At 43.8% G+C, this 12,774-nt stretch overlaps 1 protein-coding gene across 1 annotated transcript in view; it reads right to left on the bottom strand.

The window, feature by feature from the left end:
- The window catches only part of HSPBAP1 (HSPB (heat shock 27kDa) associated protein 1), a 31,558-nt gene extending 21,810 nt beyond the window's left edge, over positions 1-9,748 (bottom strand). Inside the window, exons 1-2 of the mRNA XM_010139220.1 lie at positions 9,697-9,748; positions 2,660-2,845 (exon numbers count right to left, since the gene is read on the bottom strand). Coding sequence (XP_010137522.1) covers positions 2,660-2,845; positions 9,697-9,748 — 238 coding nt within the window. The remainder of the gene's footprint in view (positions 1-2,659; positions 2,846-9,696) is intronic.
- Positions 9,749-12,774: the final 3,026 nt, after the last annotated feature.

Here is a 12,774-nt window from a genome sequence, read left to right as displayed (position 1 = left end):
TGAACCTACAGCCACCTTTGCAGTCCCTCTGTGTATCAAATGCCAGAGGCTTGAATTCCTCTGCAGTCCTTCGGGTAAAACCTCTTGGGCAGATGTCCACGTTGCGGGCCTTTTCTCTCCAACTGTGTATCTGACAGCATCAGCTCCATCCAGTATCTCTAAGAGAAATTTCCTCCAGAGATCTTGTGACTCACAACTGATGAGCATGACAACCTCTTGTTCTCTCCAGCTTCTTCACAGTAACCTCATTCTTTATTCATTTTACTGCACAAACCGAGAAAACGGTCAAAATAAGAAACACCTGCATACAGAAGTCGCTTTTGCAGAACTTTCTTCTTCCTTTGTAATTGCTGGTGTGCTCCAGGCAGCCATCGGGTAGATGGGCTCTAACGCTGTGCTGCTTCTGCCAGAAACTCAACTCCCCTAGCTGCTGCCTGCCCTGTTTCCCACCTCAGAACAATCAGTCTTCCAGCATGGCTGAACTAGATGGCTAGGGATTTCCTGACAACAGCACTGCCGTTGTTCTTGTAAGGAATGCTGGTACTCTCTCTGGAGGTATCTTACCTCTGCCAAAGCTTAATCCTCCGACTGCATTTTCCCCCTTTGGGACCCATACCGTTCAAGTTGTGTAATCAGAGAGAATACTATCAAACAAACAAACTTAGGCAGGTACACGCAATAATTCACACAAACCACACTCCCACGTTTCAAATACGCCTTCCACATCCACGTGCCTCAGGAAGTTCCAAACTAGCAAGAAAAGCAAACGTAAAATCCAAGCAGCTCCCATCAAGTTGCCCCCTTTGCAGTTCTCACTTTTTTAGATTAAGGAATCTTCAGTTTGTGAATCCTGATATAGCACTAAACGCACATGAGAAGTTGTCATAGTAAGAGGTCTCAACTAGTTTTGGATCTTCCAGATGAATCTTGTGGCTTAAATAATCTCAGAAACTTTGAAACAGCCATTTCAGACCGACACCAGAATATACCTACAAGCAGCAGAACAGTTTCTTTCTTGGACACGTTTCTGACTCGGAGGCAGGAGTGGTCCCGTCTAGTCTTAAGGCAATTAATCTATTGTAAATGTGGGAGGAATACTCAGAGAGATCAGTACGAATTTAGTTGTATTCTCCTGTTGCTTTCTCTAACCACATCACTGCCTCCGTTTTCATCTGGGAAAGTCAGTGCGGACCATGATCAGCATGAGAGGCCCTCACTGAAAAACAATGTTAAGCACGCAAGAGTGCGATCTACCATCTCCCAAATGACAGTGGCACATGGAGTGTGTGACACTATTCCAGACTCTCAAGATGACTTGGCTCATGGCTTCACTAATACATCCTCACAATGTTTTAATAGCATCTCAGGTCTCATTCAGTTACCATACAATCCCTGAAGGCCCTATCCATCTCCTTGAAGACATTTCTAGCTCACATTAGCTAATAATGGAGGTTCCTGGGGACTACCTGATGGCTGCCTAGGGATCGATGGCTTTAGGAAAAAGCACAATACACATAGATGCAACTTCAAGACAGAGACTCCAATTTAAACTCACTGTAGATCCCTAGTGACTACAACTTACTGCTTAGTGATGACTCGTATCTTCTTAGTTGGTAGCATCACTCCATCACTTAGCTACGTCCCACTCCATCAGTCCCATCTGAAGCTCTCCCAGTTGGCACACCCTTTTGGCTCTCAAAAAGTGCCTACTAACGAATGGCGACTAGAGCAAAACCGTGCCTTTACCTGCTAAGCCTCGTGTGCTACAACTGAGACCCATGAAGAAGGTATCAAGGAAAATGTCACGTATATGCAATGCCTTCCGTGCTGGCAATGGGATGCCTTTTACACGTAGTGCAAGAACTGGCTGGTACCTCATCCAGCCACAGAGATATAGCTCTGAAATGTGTACCAACGTATTAATTCCACAGTTATCCCATCTGCAGAAAGAGAATAAACGACATCTGGTTTTCCTCTAATGGCATAGGAACCATTAGTCCATGCTGGTAAAATGCTTTGAAATCCTAAAAGGCCAAGCACTTTTCCTCTAATACTCCTGTTTCATCACTTCTCTTGCAAAAGTCGAACATGAAATAATGAAATAATATGCTTGTGATGCTCTGAAGAAAGCCAATGGTCTAAAAAACCACTACTTATATTGAATGTTTTTAAAGAATTGGATTTGTCTGGCTTAGTAAACAAAACAAAACAAAAAAGACTGAAGGGAGACAAGATACTTTGGGCAAAATCTTTCATCACAGGACCTTAAACTACTGAAAACCACCACATTCTTATAAAAACTCTGGAGGAATGTGAGAATTAGCAGCATTTTATAGATAAAAAACCAAGACAGACTGGTTAATTAGCAAATTCTTCACTCAGGTTTGTGGATGTGGAAACTCAGCTCACGTGACCAGCTGAAGACCAGGACCAAACACACACTACAAAGCAAGGAAAGAAAACTGAGAAGCGTGATCTTAGTGTTACGCACCAGATTTCCTACTAAGACTAAACACGTGAGAAAGGAGAATCCCACCTCCTAAAAACAAAGCCCATGGTGAAAAGCTACAGGTTAGAGTGAACAGTGATAATGGAGAGGCAGAGGATTGCAGAATCCAAAAAAGGAGAGTTGTGACAGGTAACAGCTGTCCATCCTCACCTAAATCCACCGCCTTCAGACCGAGCCTAAACTGGATTATCCTTCCACCCAGCAGCGCAGAAAGGTATTCTGCATTCCAGCGCAAGGCTGGCCAATCGCTGACCATGTTACAGAAGACCACAGGTTGCTGCAAAGACATCACAATTTCCTTGGCGTTCTCAGGAGGAAATGGTTTTACACCTTCACCTATGCAAAGAAAAAAAAAACAACAGCTGTAGAGCGATGATTTATGATACATCAAGAGTTGCTACCACCTCCCACAGCCCAGGAAAGCTGAAGAACTAACATTTGTTTATGGTTGATTGTTTTATTACATTTTTTTAAAGTCAAATTCGTAGTGCAAACAGTGAAAGAACATTCATACACTAAATTAAAGTTTAAAGCAGTGTATTAGCAAACAAAATGTAAAAAAAAAAAACAGACATGCTTAGAATTTTCACTTGCAGCTTAGGCAATAAAACATTGCAGTCAAACTGTTCAGAATTAGGCTAGCAATAAAAAAAACCTTACAAATAATGTCCAGAGTTTACAGAACATAAATTTTATGAGTTACAGCCTTTCTGTACGGGATTCTTTCCAAGAAGTGCATTGTCAGAGACAGCAAACCAGGTTCCTACACATTTGATTTAAAAAGAGGAATTTAAGCAAAACAGTAGGTATTTTTAAAGGGTTTTAAAATTTCTTTTCATCTCCAGACTTTCAGAAAAAGAAAATTGTGCCGATCCAAGAACTAAACTAAACCAAAACTTCCACCTGCTCCTTTGCTCTGTAGAGATTTACATGTCCCACTGAAACTGCCACGCTGGAATGCTGGCAACATCAAATAAACTCAGCACTTGGAGAACAACTCTTCTCTAGGGACACAATAAGAAGGAAGATCTGATTTTAAAATCCCAAACGTAACAGCTCCACAGAGCTGGCGCAGCGGACTACGATGCCGGATTGTAAAAAAATCCATTATTTTAACCTCTACTGGAGTTAACTCACGCAGAATTTGTACCTCTATAACGCCTAAGATTTAACACGCCCAACCGACACGCGTGGTTCCCCGTGACTCCGAGCGGCTTGTTTCAATCAAACCAACCCAGTCAACTGCGCAATTCAGGGGCCCTTTCACTCCTGAACACGCCACGTTGAAGCTTTAAACCTGAAGACCTCCGATACTCTGTCTCCACTGAACACAAAATTTTTAAGCGGTTTCCCTTTCTTATGGCAGACGACAGGCGGGAGTTTGGGGTTTAGTTGTTTTCCACATTTCCTCTCATACGCAGAGCAGCACTTGACAGGATGGTGTTGCTGTGACACAGAGACGTCTACGACACTTGGCCTTCAGTCTCGCGCTCCAGCAACTTGCACAACCAGGACAGAAGGAGGCCTCACAGGGACCGTCTGTCTTGCCATATGGTCCTCCCTACCCCCGGAAGGAGGCTCTGGGGGCTCCTGAGCAATAGGTTAGCATACCTAGAGGGAGCAAGACCAGAGAAGGCAGAAAAACCATCTGCAGACCCAACGGCACGTGCTGGTGCAGCTACCGGGAGCGGGCTGTAGGCGTGGTCAGAGGTTAAAGCTCAGCATGGCTTTTTCACAGCGATGCTGCTCAAAGACTCAGGCTAAGACTCAGTCCAGATCTGAACGCTCCCTGGCTGGCCTTACGTACCTTTCAGGCTTTCCAACTCCCAGCAATGAAATTATTCCTCCTCAGGAGATGTTTATCACCACATGGCTGTCCTTCTGACTACTTGGTTCTTTTTGTTCTCGGTGCAATACACTTAATTATTTTAAAGGATGCAAATCCAAAGAAACGTAAGAAATTGGTGGCGCCTTTTTGGAGCATTTTGTAAAGCTGACTTTTATTGCAAAAGCGTCAGGTTTGTCCCGCGACTTCAATCAACAGTTGGGACGGCTACAAAAGCAGAAATTTTACGCAGGGAGACAGGAAGGCTCACCGAAGCCAACCGTTGATTCTGTGTGGCTTTCTAACGTGATTTCCACACGCGCTTTGTGCTTTTGAAAGGTGTGGGTTTAACCACAGAGAACGTACAGCGGGAAGCTCCGAGCTCAAGCTGCTGGGAGAGTTCGCATCAATGCCAAAGAAAAAAACATGGTTAGACTCAATAGCCTCTCTTCTGCTGAACGTTAGGTGGAGGGTTTTGTCTCATCATCACGCTTTATTCAGTCGTAAACCTATTCCCTATAAAATTCAGAAATAATGAAGGATGATAGTCGATCTCAGTAAGATGCTAATCGTTCCTACCTCCAAACAACATTACAATCACTGTTAGATGAGTACATATCTTTTCCTGATATAGACAATCACATGCAAGACACAGGATATAATCAGCAGTGACATCTGAAAGGTTTCAGAAAATTTAAAGCATTAGATAAGGGAATATTAGGGGGTTCTGCAAAGACAAATGGGGTTTCTCACTGATTTTGTGTGAAGAATCTTTAAGTGTCTTGACTTGGTTTTATGTCTTGACTCGGTGCGAACAGCAGTCAGCTACAGGTAATTCTTTCCCCACAGTATTTGTCAGGCATATCTAAACGCCTCTTAGAGGCAAGGCACATGATACAAGGTAAATCTCCTATACGACATCAAACAGACATTACGGTAACTTGGAGAACACTGCTCATGACCGACACAGATTTCTGAGGGACCTGGATGCTGTAGGAGTGGTGGAAAAGTAATTAAAAGAGATATCTGATGATATCTCTGGAAAGAGAGATTAGCAGAAAAAATGACAATTTAAAATAATAATGCTGGATCCCTTAGTTATTGTTACAACAGCTTCACAAGGCCCTCATACGCTGGGCTCTTGCTTCTCCGTATTTCCTAACCTGACACCGATGGTGACAGGTTCCTAGGCAAAACCCAAGGTTGTATAAGCATGTAAAAGCGCACAGAGTTTCTGGAAGAACAAGGTGTACAAATTAAACGTGTTGCAAAGAAACAAAATGTCCCTGGCACACCTTGGGCACCGGATAGCAGGTTCCTAGGGGAGATGAGGTAGCAGGAGAGAATAGAAACGCACATTCCCTTTGAAAAGAAAGGCTCTGCTGGAGTCTTCATTTTCTCAGCTGTACTCGGATCCAAAAGAGAAAAGGAATACTTTAAATTGGTTCTTCCTATCATGCTCAACAAATGATGTAGCTTCATAGTACAAAAGGAAGCAGAAATAATTTGTCTCATGTTTTGACTTTCCAAGAGGCATGTACAGGAACCGAAAAACCGAACCAAATATCAGCTCAGGAGTTGTAACCGTGACAGCTTATATAATTGGTGAAAAACATAGGTCTTCTTTAGAAGGGTAACACATTGCAAAACAGAGATCTCCCAATTAAAAAAACAAAAGCTCTCCAGTCGTCGCTATATGAAGTGTTGTCAAATACGACAACTCAGCACTGAGGGCAGGTAAAAGAAAAGCGATGAATTGGCCAAGTACTTTCCAGCAGACTTTGTGCTTCTAAGAGAGAAAATAATTTAATGTTTCTGATTAATAAATTTTCTGAATAACTGAGTGGGGTGTTGGAATAAAGAGTTTAGCGCAGCAGGTGCTCTGAGGAAAAGTGGACTTCATCAAAGTTGTTCAGTACTTAAATGTACTGCCATTAAAAAGCTAAATGTACTGTCATTCATTTAAAATAATTTAGCAAATTAGAAGAGTTCATTAGTGCCTGGTAGTTGGCTTCTGCCAAAACACCCTGCTGCTTAAATATGAGACTTAATTGAGAGGTATTAAAATTATTTTCTAAAAGAGGCAGCACAAGGAAATCCTGGTAATGTATTTGGGACAAGCATCATGAAATTGTTTTTCTTGCCAATCTGTAATGCTTCATTATCTTTACTTCTTTAGGAAAAAAAAAAGTTAAAAGAAAAATGTGGCATTTTGAATACATTAATACAGAGCAGCCAGGTCACTCAAGAAAAAAAAAATCAACTAATTAACTATGCAGCAACCAGGAGTGGGAAAAGAGAAGGTGAGGGGGAGGACAGGGAAACTCCCCAAACCAAAGAGAAGTGACTTGGTTTGGAGGTCAGACTTAACGATTTCACAGGACGTTAACTCTGTAAATTAAATACAAATCCAAATAACCTGCCTGTGATTACAATGCTACGCCCCATGAGCAGCCTACTCCGGGCAAACGTAGTGCATCGAAACCCACAGCGAGTCGTTTTCAGGAACACGCAGGTATTGCTTCCTGAGTGGTTCTGGCTGTTGCTATTACTGGGGACTCCAGGAATGTCAGTACTGCGGATGCGGCATAGCCGGGGGGCATCTAACCTAGATTTGCACATATATATTTTGGATACTGAAGCAGTTGCAAGGAGCCTCTCAGGATAGATCGGTCTGTACGGGTAAGACTGGCACCTGAAGCCTGCTCTGGTAGCCTGAAGTCAACACACCCTTCCCTCCCCCTGCTACTGCAACAGGAAGGCACCACCCGAAGACAATAAAGAGGCCGAAAGAGGAATGTGTATTTGCGCACTTTCCAGTCCGGCTCTGGCAGGGCTGAGCACCTTACGGTTTTGCTTACAGTAGTCTGAGTTACTCAGGACATGAAGTGAGCTAAGAGTGTGGGCTATGCCCTCAAACCTCAAGCTGTCCTTCCGATAAAGAGAAGGAAATAGTGGTGGAGTAAGAGGTTGAGACCAGAACACAGCCCAGGGAGGAACATCCTGCCCCTGCTCTAAATGACAGCACAGCATCTCAAACCTACATTTACGAAATGCTTCCCTCAATCCCCAAGGGCTCCTCCTGGAAAGCTCTTCCTGAACCTCTGGCCGGTTTCTGCCTGTTGTCTCTTCTCCTTCCATCCTGTAGGGCACCTTCAGAAAGCAGTTGTGTTGGTTTTCAGCGAAGTGACTGAACGTGGAGCGACCTCAGCTCCTCTGGTCTCCTCTAGCAGAAGAAATGCTTCCCTTTCTCTTCTGGTGCTTACAGCTCCTGCCTGCACCTTCTGCCATTGGAAACATCCTCTTCTGCTCCCCCGAACCCAGGACGATCAGGACATGTGCAACTGAGTCATGAACTTGGTAAACTTATTGGCAAAATTGCTGAAAGCAGAACGAAACACAATGAAACTGCAGCTCTTGTCCGATAAATGGCATTTCACCTTCTTTGGAAGGAGAGGAGAATGGTCTTTGACCAATGCCTTCCATCAGGACATAAAAGAGGTCTCTCCTTTGGAGAGGGGCAGCTACAATTCCACCTTTCTGCCTGTTTGGGGGCTGCATTACTCCCACCCTCAGCTGAGGAAATTTAGTAGCGAAGCCATTTCTTCCCAATGCGCCACCAGCACCCATGCACATTTCTCACGACGTTTCCTGAGAGATGGGAAATTTAATACAAAACTTAACATATGCACTGTATAAAATTCACTGCCAGAAACCGTAACCGCGTATGACTTTGCTGTTGCCCTGTTCTGCAGACTTGACTGACCGCAACTTCAACATGACAGCAACAGAAGAATCTGATTCTTCTAAAATACGCTATTTTCCCGTAAACTATTGTAGTAAACAGTCGATACTATTCTAAAAATATGATACTTTCCCAAAAGCCACTGTAATAAATAGTCAATAATACAGCTGAGCCCTTTGAATTTGATCCATAAAGGGGTTATGATGGAAGTATTCGTGACTTTGCTCAGTATTACACTACAGAGGATACAAATTGTGATTAGTGACGGAGTCAATTAGAGCTATAATGTCCGAATGAAATCATACAGTAAAAGAACAAAAGAAGCATTTTTGAATTACATAAATTATTGAACTGAAAGAGAAAGACCCATCACGTGAACCTCAAGAACAGTACCTGAAGTGCGCAATAACCAGCGAGTCCAACTGGGGTGTTAGATTCAGGGACTGCCATCATTACAGGTGTATTGGACAAAAGCCACGGCTGTCACTCCATCCATTGGCCTCATTCCATTTCCTTCAGCGCAGGTAAAACAAGCAGATACGACCTGAACCTTTGTTTCAAGTTGCTATTTCTCTTTATAAAGGTTCTCGTGCAGCAACGTGAAATTTGCCTGTGAGAAGCTGGTTTGAATCTCGGGGTTTATGTCAAGAAGGTAAAATCTTGCTTTGACGTAGAGCTAAGGACACATTCAACCTCATACAGCTCATCAACATGTGAACTACCCCATTTAATTTTTAACTTCAACATTTAATTCATGTTAGCTCTGGATTTAAATACAGGTATTAAAAGAATCTCTGTTTTCACTGAAAAAGCACAGCCTCGTTACACAGCAGCTTACCTTTCACAGCTTCGTAATATGACAAAGTGCTGCTGGTGGTGTAAACGTATCTCTACCACTTTCCCCCCAGAGATGTTCTCTCTCTTTTCTTGTTCAAATAACAACTGCCTGCGAAGTTTCTTTATCTGTAAACACCACAAGCTAAATATCAGAAGCGATCAAGGACTCCGTAGGCCCACATCTCCACTCAGTGGTGCATCAGCTCTTGTTCTAATCAGCTGCGCTGGCCTTTCTAGAGACTGGAGGTGACCTTTAATTTTAGAATAAACCATGGCAGTGCTGCTGCTTTGAATTCTGGAAGATACACAAAATTCACCAAAACTCAGTATGTGTCAACTTCCTACTACATCTGGAAAAGTCCTTTCAGTAGAGGATTCCTTTTAAACATTAGTACGACCACGTCAACCATCGACTAGCTCAGTATTAGGGTTAGAATCAATAATGCCTTCTACATCCAGTCTTCCAAAGCACGCGGTACTCCGAAATCTAAGGTAACCTCCTGCACAACAGCGAAACAAACTAAAAGGTAAAAGGTTAAAGTTGCACTTCTATACCCAGACATCCAGACTGCCTTACCATCACTCTTGTTGACATACTCCAGCAGAAATCAAAGTCTGATACTATCATATCTACTCCCAAGAACCTCATCGTGTCTGTGACCATCAAGTCCAAAAGATAGCAGATCCCAAACAACCTGTTCCTAAAGGAACAATCTGAAATGAAAGGGATGTCGTAACTTCGAGGGAAGAACGGGATGTGCCTACACCTCACAGGCTCACCTTCCAAGGTGTTATCCAAGACAGGGTGGGTGGGGGTAGAGAAGAGAACCATTACCGCTCCCTACTACGCCAGCACTATTTGTGGCAGCTCTCACACTAAGTTGTCACAACCCCAGCTGAAGTCCAGAAGTTGAGGGACATCCCTGGAAAGCAGACATCTTTTTGGATGCAGTTCAGAACTGGCTAAATGCCTCTTCGGAATCTTTGTGCCAAAGTGCTTCTAACTTTCAGAGGCTATGCAATCAATTGCTACTTGTCAGAAGGTGAGACACGAGCTGACACAAGGAAGTGTAAGGTCATACACGTGATGTTAGGAGTTGCTGGAGGAACCATAGGATCACAGAATGATTTGGTTTGGAAGGGACCTCTAAAGGTCATCCAATCCACCACCCCTGCAGCAAGCAGGGACATCTGCAACTAGAGCACGTTGCCCAGAGCCCCGTCCAACCCAACCTGGAATGTTTTCAGGGATGGGGCTTCTACCACCTCTCTGGCTTCTTCCAGTGTTTCAAAACCCTCATCATGAAAAAATCTCTTCCTTATATCTAGCCTAAATCTCCCCTCTCCTAGTTTCAAACCACCACCACCCCTTGTCCCATCACAACAGGCCCTGCTATAAAGACTTTCCCCATCTTTCTTACAGGCCCCCTTTAAGTACTGGAAGGCTGCTACAAGGTCTCCCTGGAACCTTCTCTTCTCCAGGCTAAACAACCCCGACTCTTTCAGTCTGTCCTCATAGCAGGGGTGCTCCATCCCTCTGATCATGCTTGTGGCCCTCCTCTGAACCTTCTCCAACAGGCTGGAGAAACAAGGGGATGCTGAAGTTCACTGAATCTCTCTGAAGAAAGTCACACGGAGAGCAAATCTGTCAAAAACCTGATGACTGGAGAGAGCACACAGCACTTGTTCATGCACTAGGAAGCGGGGGCTGAACCATGGGGGCGATGCCCTTCTGGACTGCTCAGCTCAACCACTACATGGCAGCTGTGTTTGAGCTGAATTAGATTCCCCAGATGCCTCACGGTTGTAACCAACCCATCAGAGCCTTCAGTTTATCTTAATAAGCCAGGCTTAAATCAGCACAGCCTAGGTGCCAACTCATAAGCGGATCAGCCAGGCCTGCCTCAGGGATGGGACGAGAATTTGGCAGCAGTAGCAGCTTCGGCCATATAATTTTTATTCATTACCTCTAGTCTATCAGGAGCTCCAGGCCACCAACTCCTCCTCTGACAAATTACAGACGATTTCAGGCCAGACACAGATAGATAGGCACGAATATGGAGACACAAGCACCTTGAGAGCTTTTAGGTAAGAAATGGAGGCACCTACCAATGGATACACTATTGTGGTGGGGCTGATGGTAAGTGGATGGATGGGCTCCTCTATCACCATTTTGGACCTAGGCACCACTAAGTCCACATGAGTCCTGCTCTAGGCATGAAAGTTCTGGGCCAGGAGACAAATAACCTTTTCACTTCCCTGAATATCGGTGAACTTCATCTTCCAATATCCAACCCTCTTTAGCGACATTATAATGAGGTTGGAGGAAGAAAAGATTTCCCCACCCCAAATATTACAAATGTCAGTAATGAGAACAGTAAAAATGTCACCACACGGAGAAAAGAGTGAAATTAGCATATTTAGAGAAGTATTACACCCATGAGTGAAATAATGCAATCAGCTCGCTGCAAGATAAAGCTAATTTGGTTTCCAACAGTTTATCAACAATGCACTGCTCCCTTACATTAACAAATTTAAATGGTACCATACCCTGCAAACACGGATAATTCACACAGAATATTACACTGTGTTAATTAAATAGCTGGGATGGAAAAGGTCAGGCCATGACTAAGGATGCGCATATGGGGTTTGAAGCTACAAGAAGACGGAGCGATTTAAAACCAAGCAATTAAATTCTCTAAATCACGATGAAGTCAACAGGAAATACACCCCGACTTTCTGAGCCTACTGTGACCGCTCTTTCCTTTCGTCACCGTTTCTCAGAAATGCCTTCTCCTTGCTGACCCACACAAGAGTTCAAAGTATTTCTAAACCCTTCAAAAGATGAGGTCACTTGGGGGAGTTATCAGAGTCGTCCTGCCACCATTCAAGTTTTCATTCCACTACGCAGGTGGAAGAGAAGGAAGAGGTGATTTTGTTCTTAAAGGACACCGCAAAGCCCCACTCGCCTTATTCCAGGATGGATTTCCTGCCACCAGCACAACTGAAAAACCCCCAGAAACACCACAGATAATTGAAAAATGTTCCAGGAGAAGTGTTTTTCCCCTTTGTTTACTTCTGCAAATGAGAGCACTTTGTCTTTGGCACGATGCCACTGAATCCATTCAATTCCAGCAGTAACACAGCCCTTTTGAAGAGAAAACATTTCGGTACGGGCTGAACTACGGTAATGTCTGAAAAAGGTGTCGGAAAACAGGGAATTCATCCTACCTGGAGACCCAAGGCACCAGTGCATTGGAAAATGCATCGGTCACGACCAAATCTGAATCACGTCCAGGATGTTTACTGTTTTTCTGTCACTGCTGTTGTTGCACACAGCAAAATTCCAGTTTTAGTCTGTTATTATCTGTATGTCCACATTATTTAACTGTGCATGAATTTTGCTTTTTCCTTGGGAATTTCCTGAACTTTTCTAGACAAAACCTCATCTTCTTTTTGCATCCTATTTCTGCTGATTTAAATTGCTATAAACTTTCTCTTCACATCTGCAAAGCAACTTCTGATCAGCACCTCAGGCTAGCAAACAGAGCTGTGGGCTAAACAAAACACAATGCCTGGATGTTTTGGGAAGAATTTCATGGGAGTGCGTGGTTCACGCTGCAAATCCGGAGGACGGGCACCTCCTGTGAAATTCAGTTGTGCGCTGCCCAGCACATCAACACCCATGGCATTGACACCAGCTCTAAAACCAGCCCGCACGGCTCCCGCTGTTGAGCTCTCCCCAGTTAAGCGCACAGACATTTATCAAGCCAACCTGCAGACTCTGTGACAGAACGCTCAGGCAAGCCAAAATGAAATATCTCATTTTTTCAGGGAAGACGAAGCATTGCGCAGCAT

The sequence above is a fragment of the Buceros rhinoceros genome, unplaced genomic scaffold, assembly GCF_000710305.1.
Source record: "Buceros rhinoceros silvestris isolate BGI_N320 unplaced genomic scaffold, ASM71030v1 scaffold2347, whole genome shotgun sequence".
NCBI classification, from domain to species: domain Eukaryota; kingdom Metazoa; phylum Chordata; class Aves; order Bucerotiformes; family Bucerotidae; genus Buceros; species Buceros rhinoceros.
The sequence above is the reverse complement of the archived record's forward strand: the minus strand, read 5'-3'. Positions and strand labels throughout refer to the sequence as shown.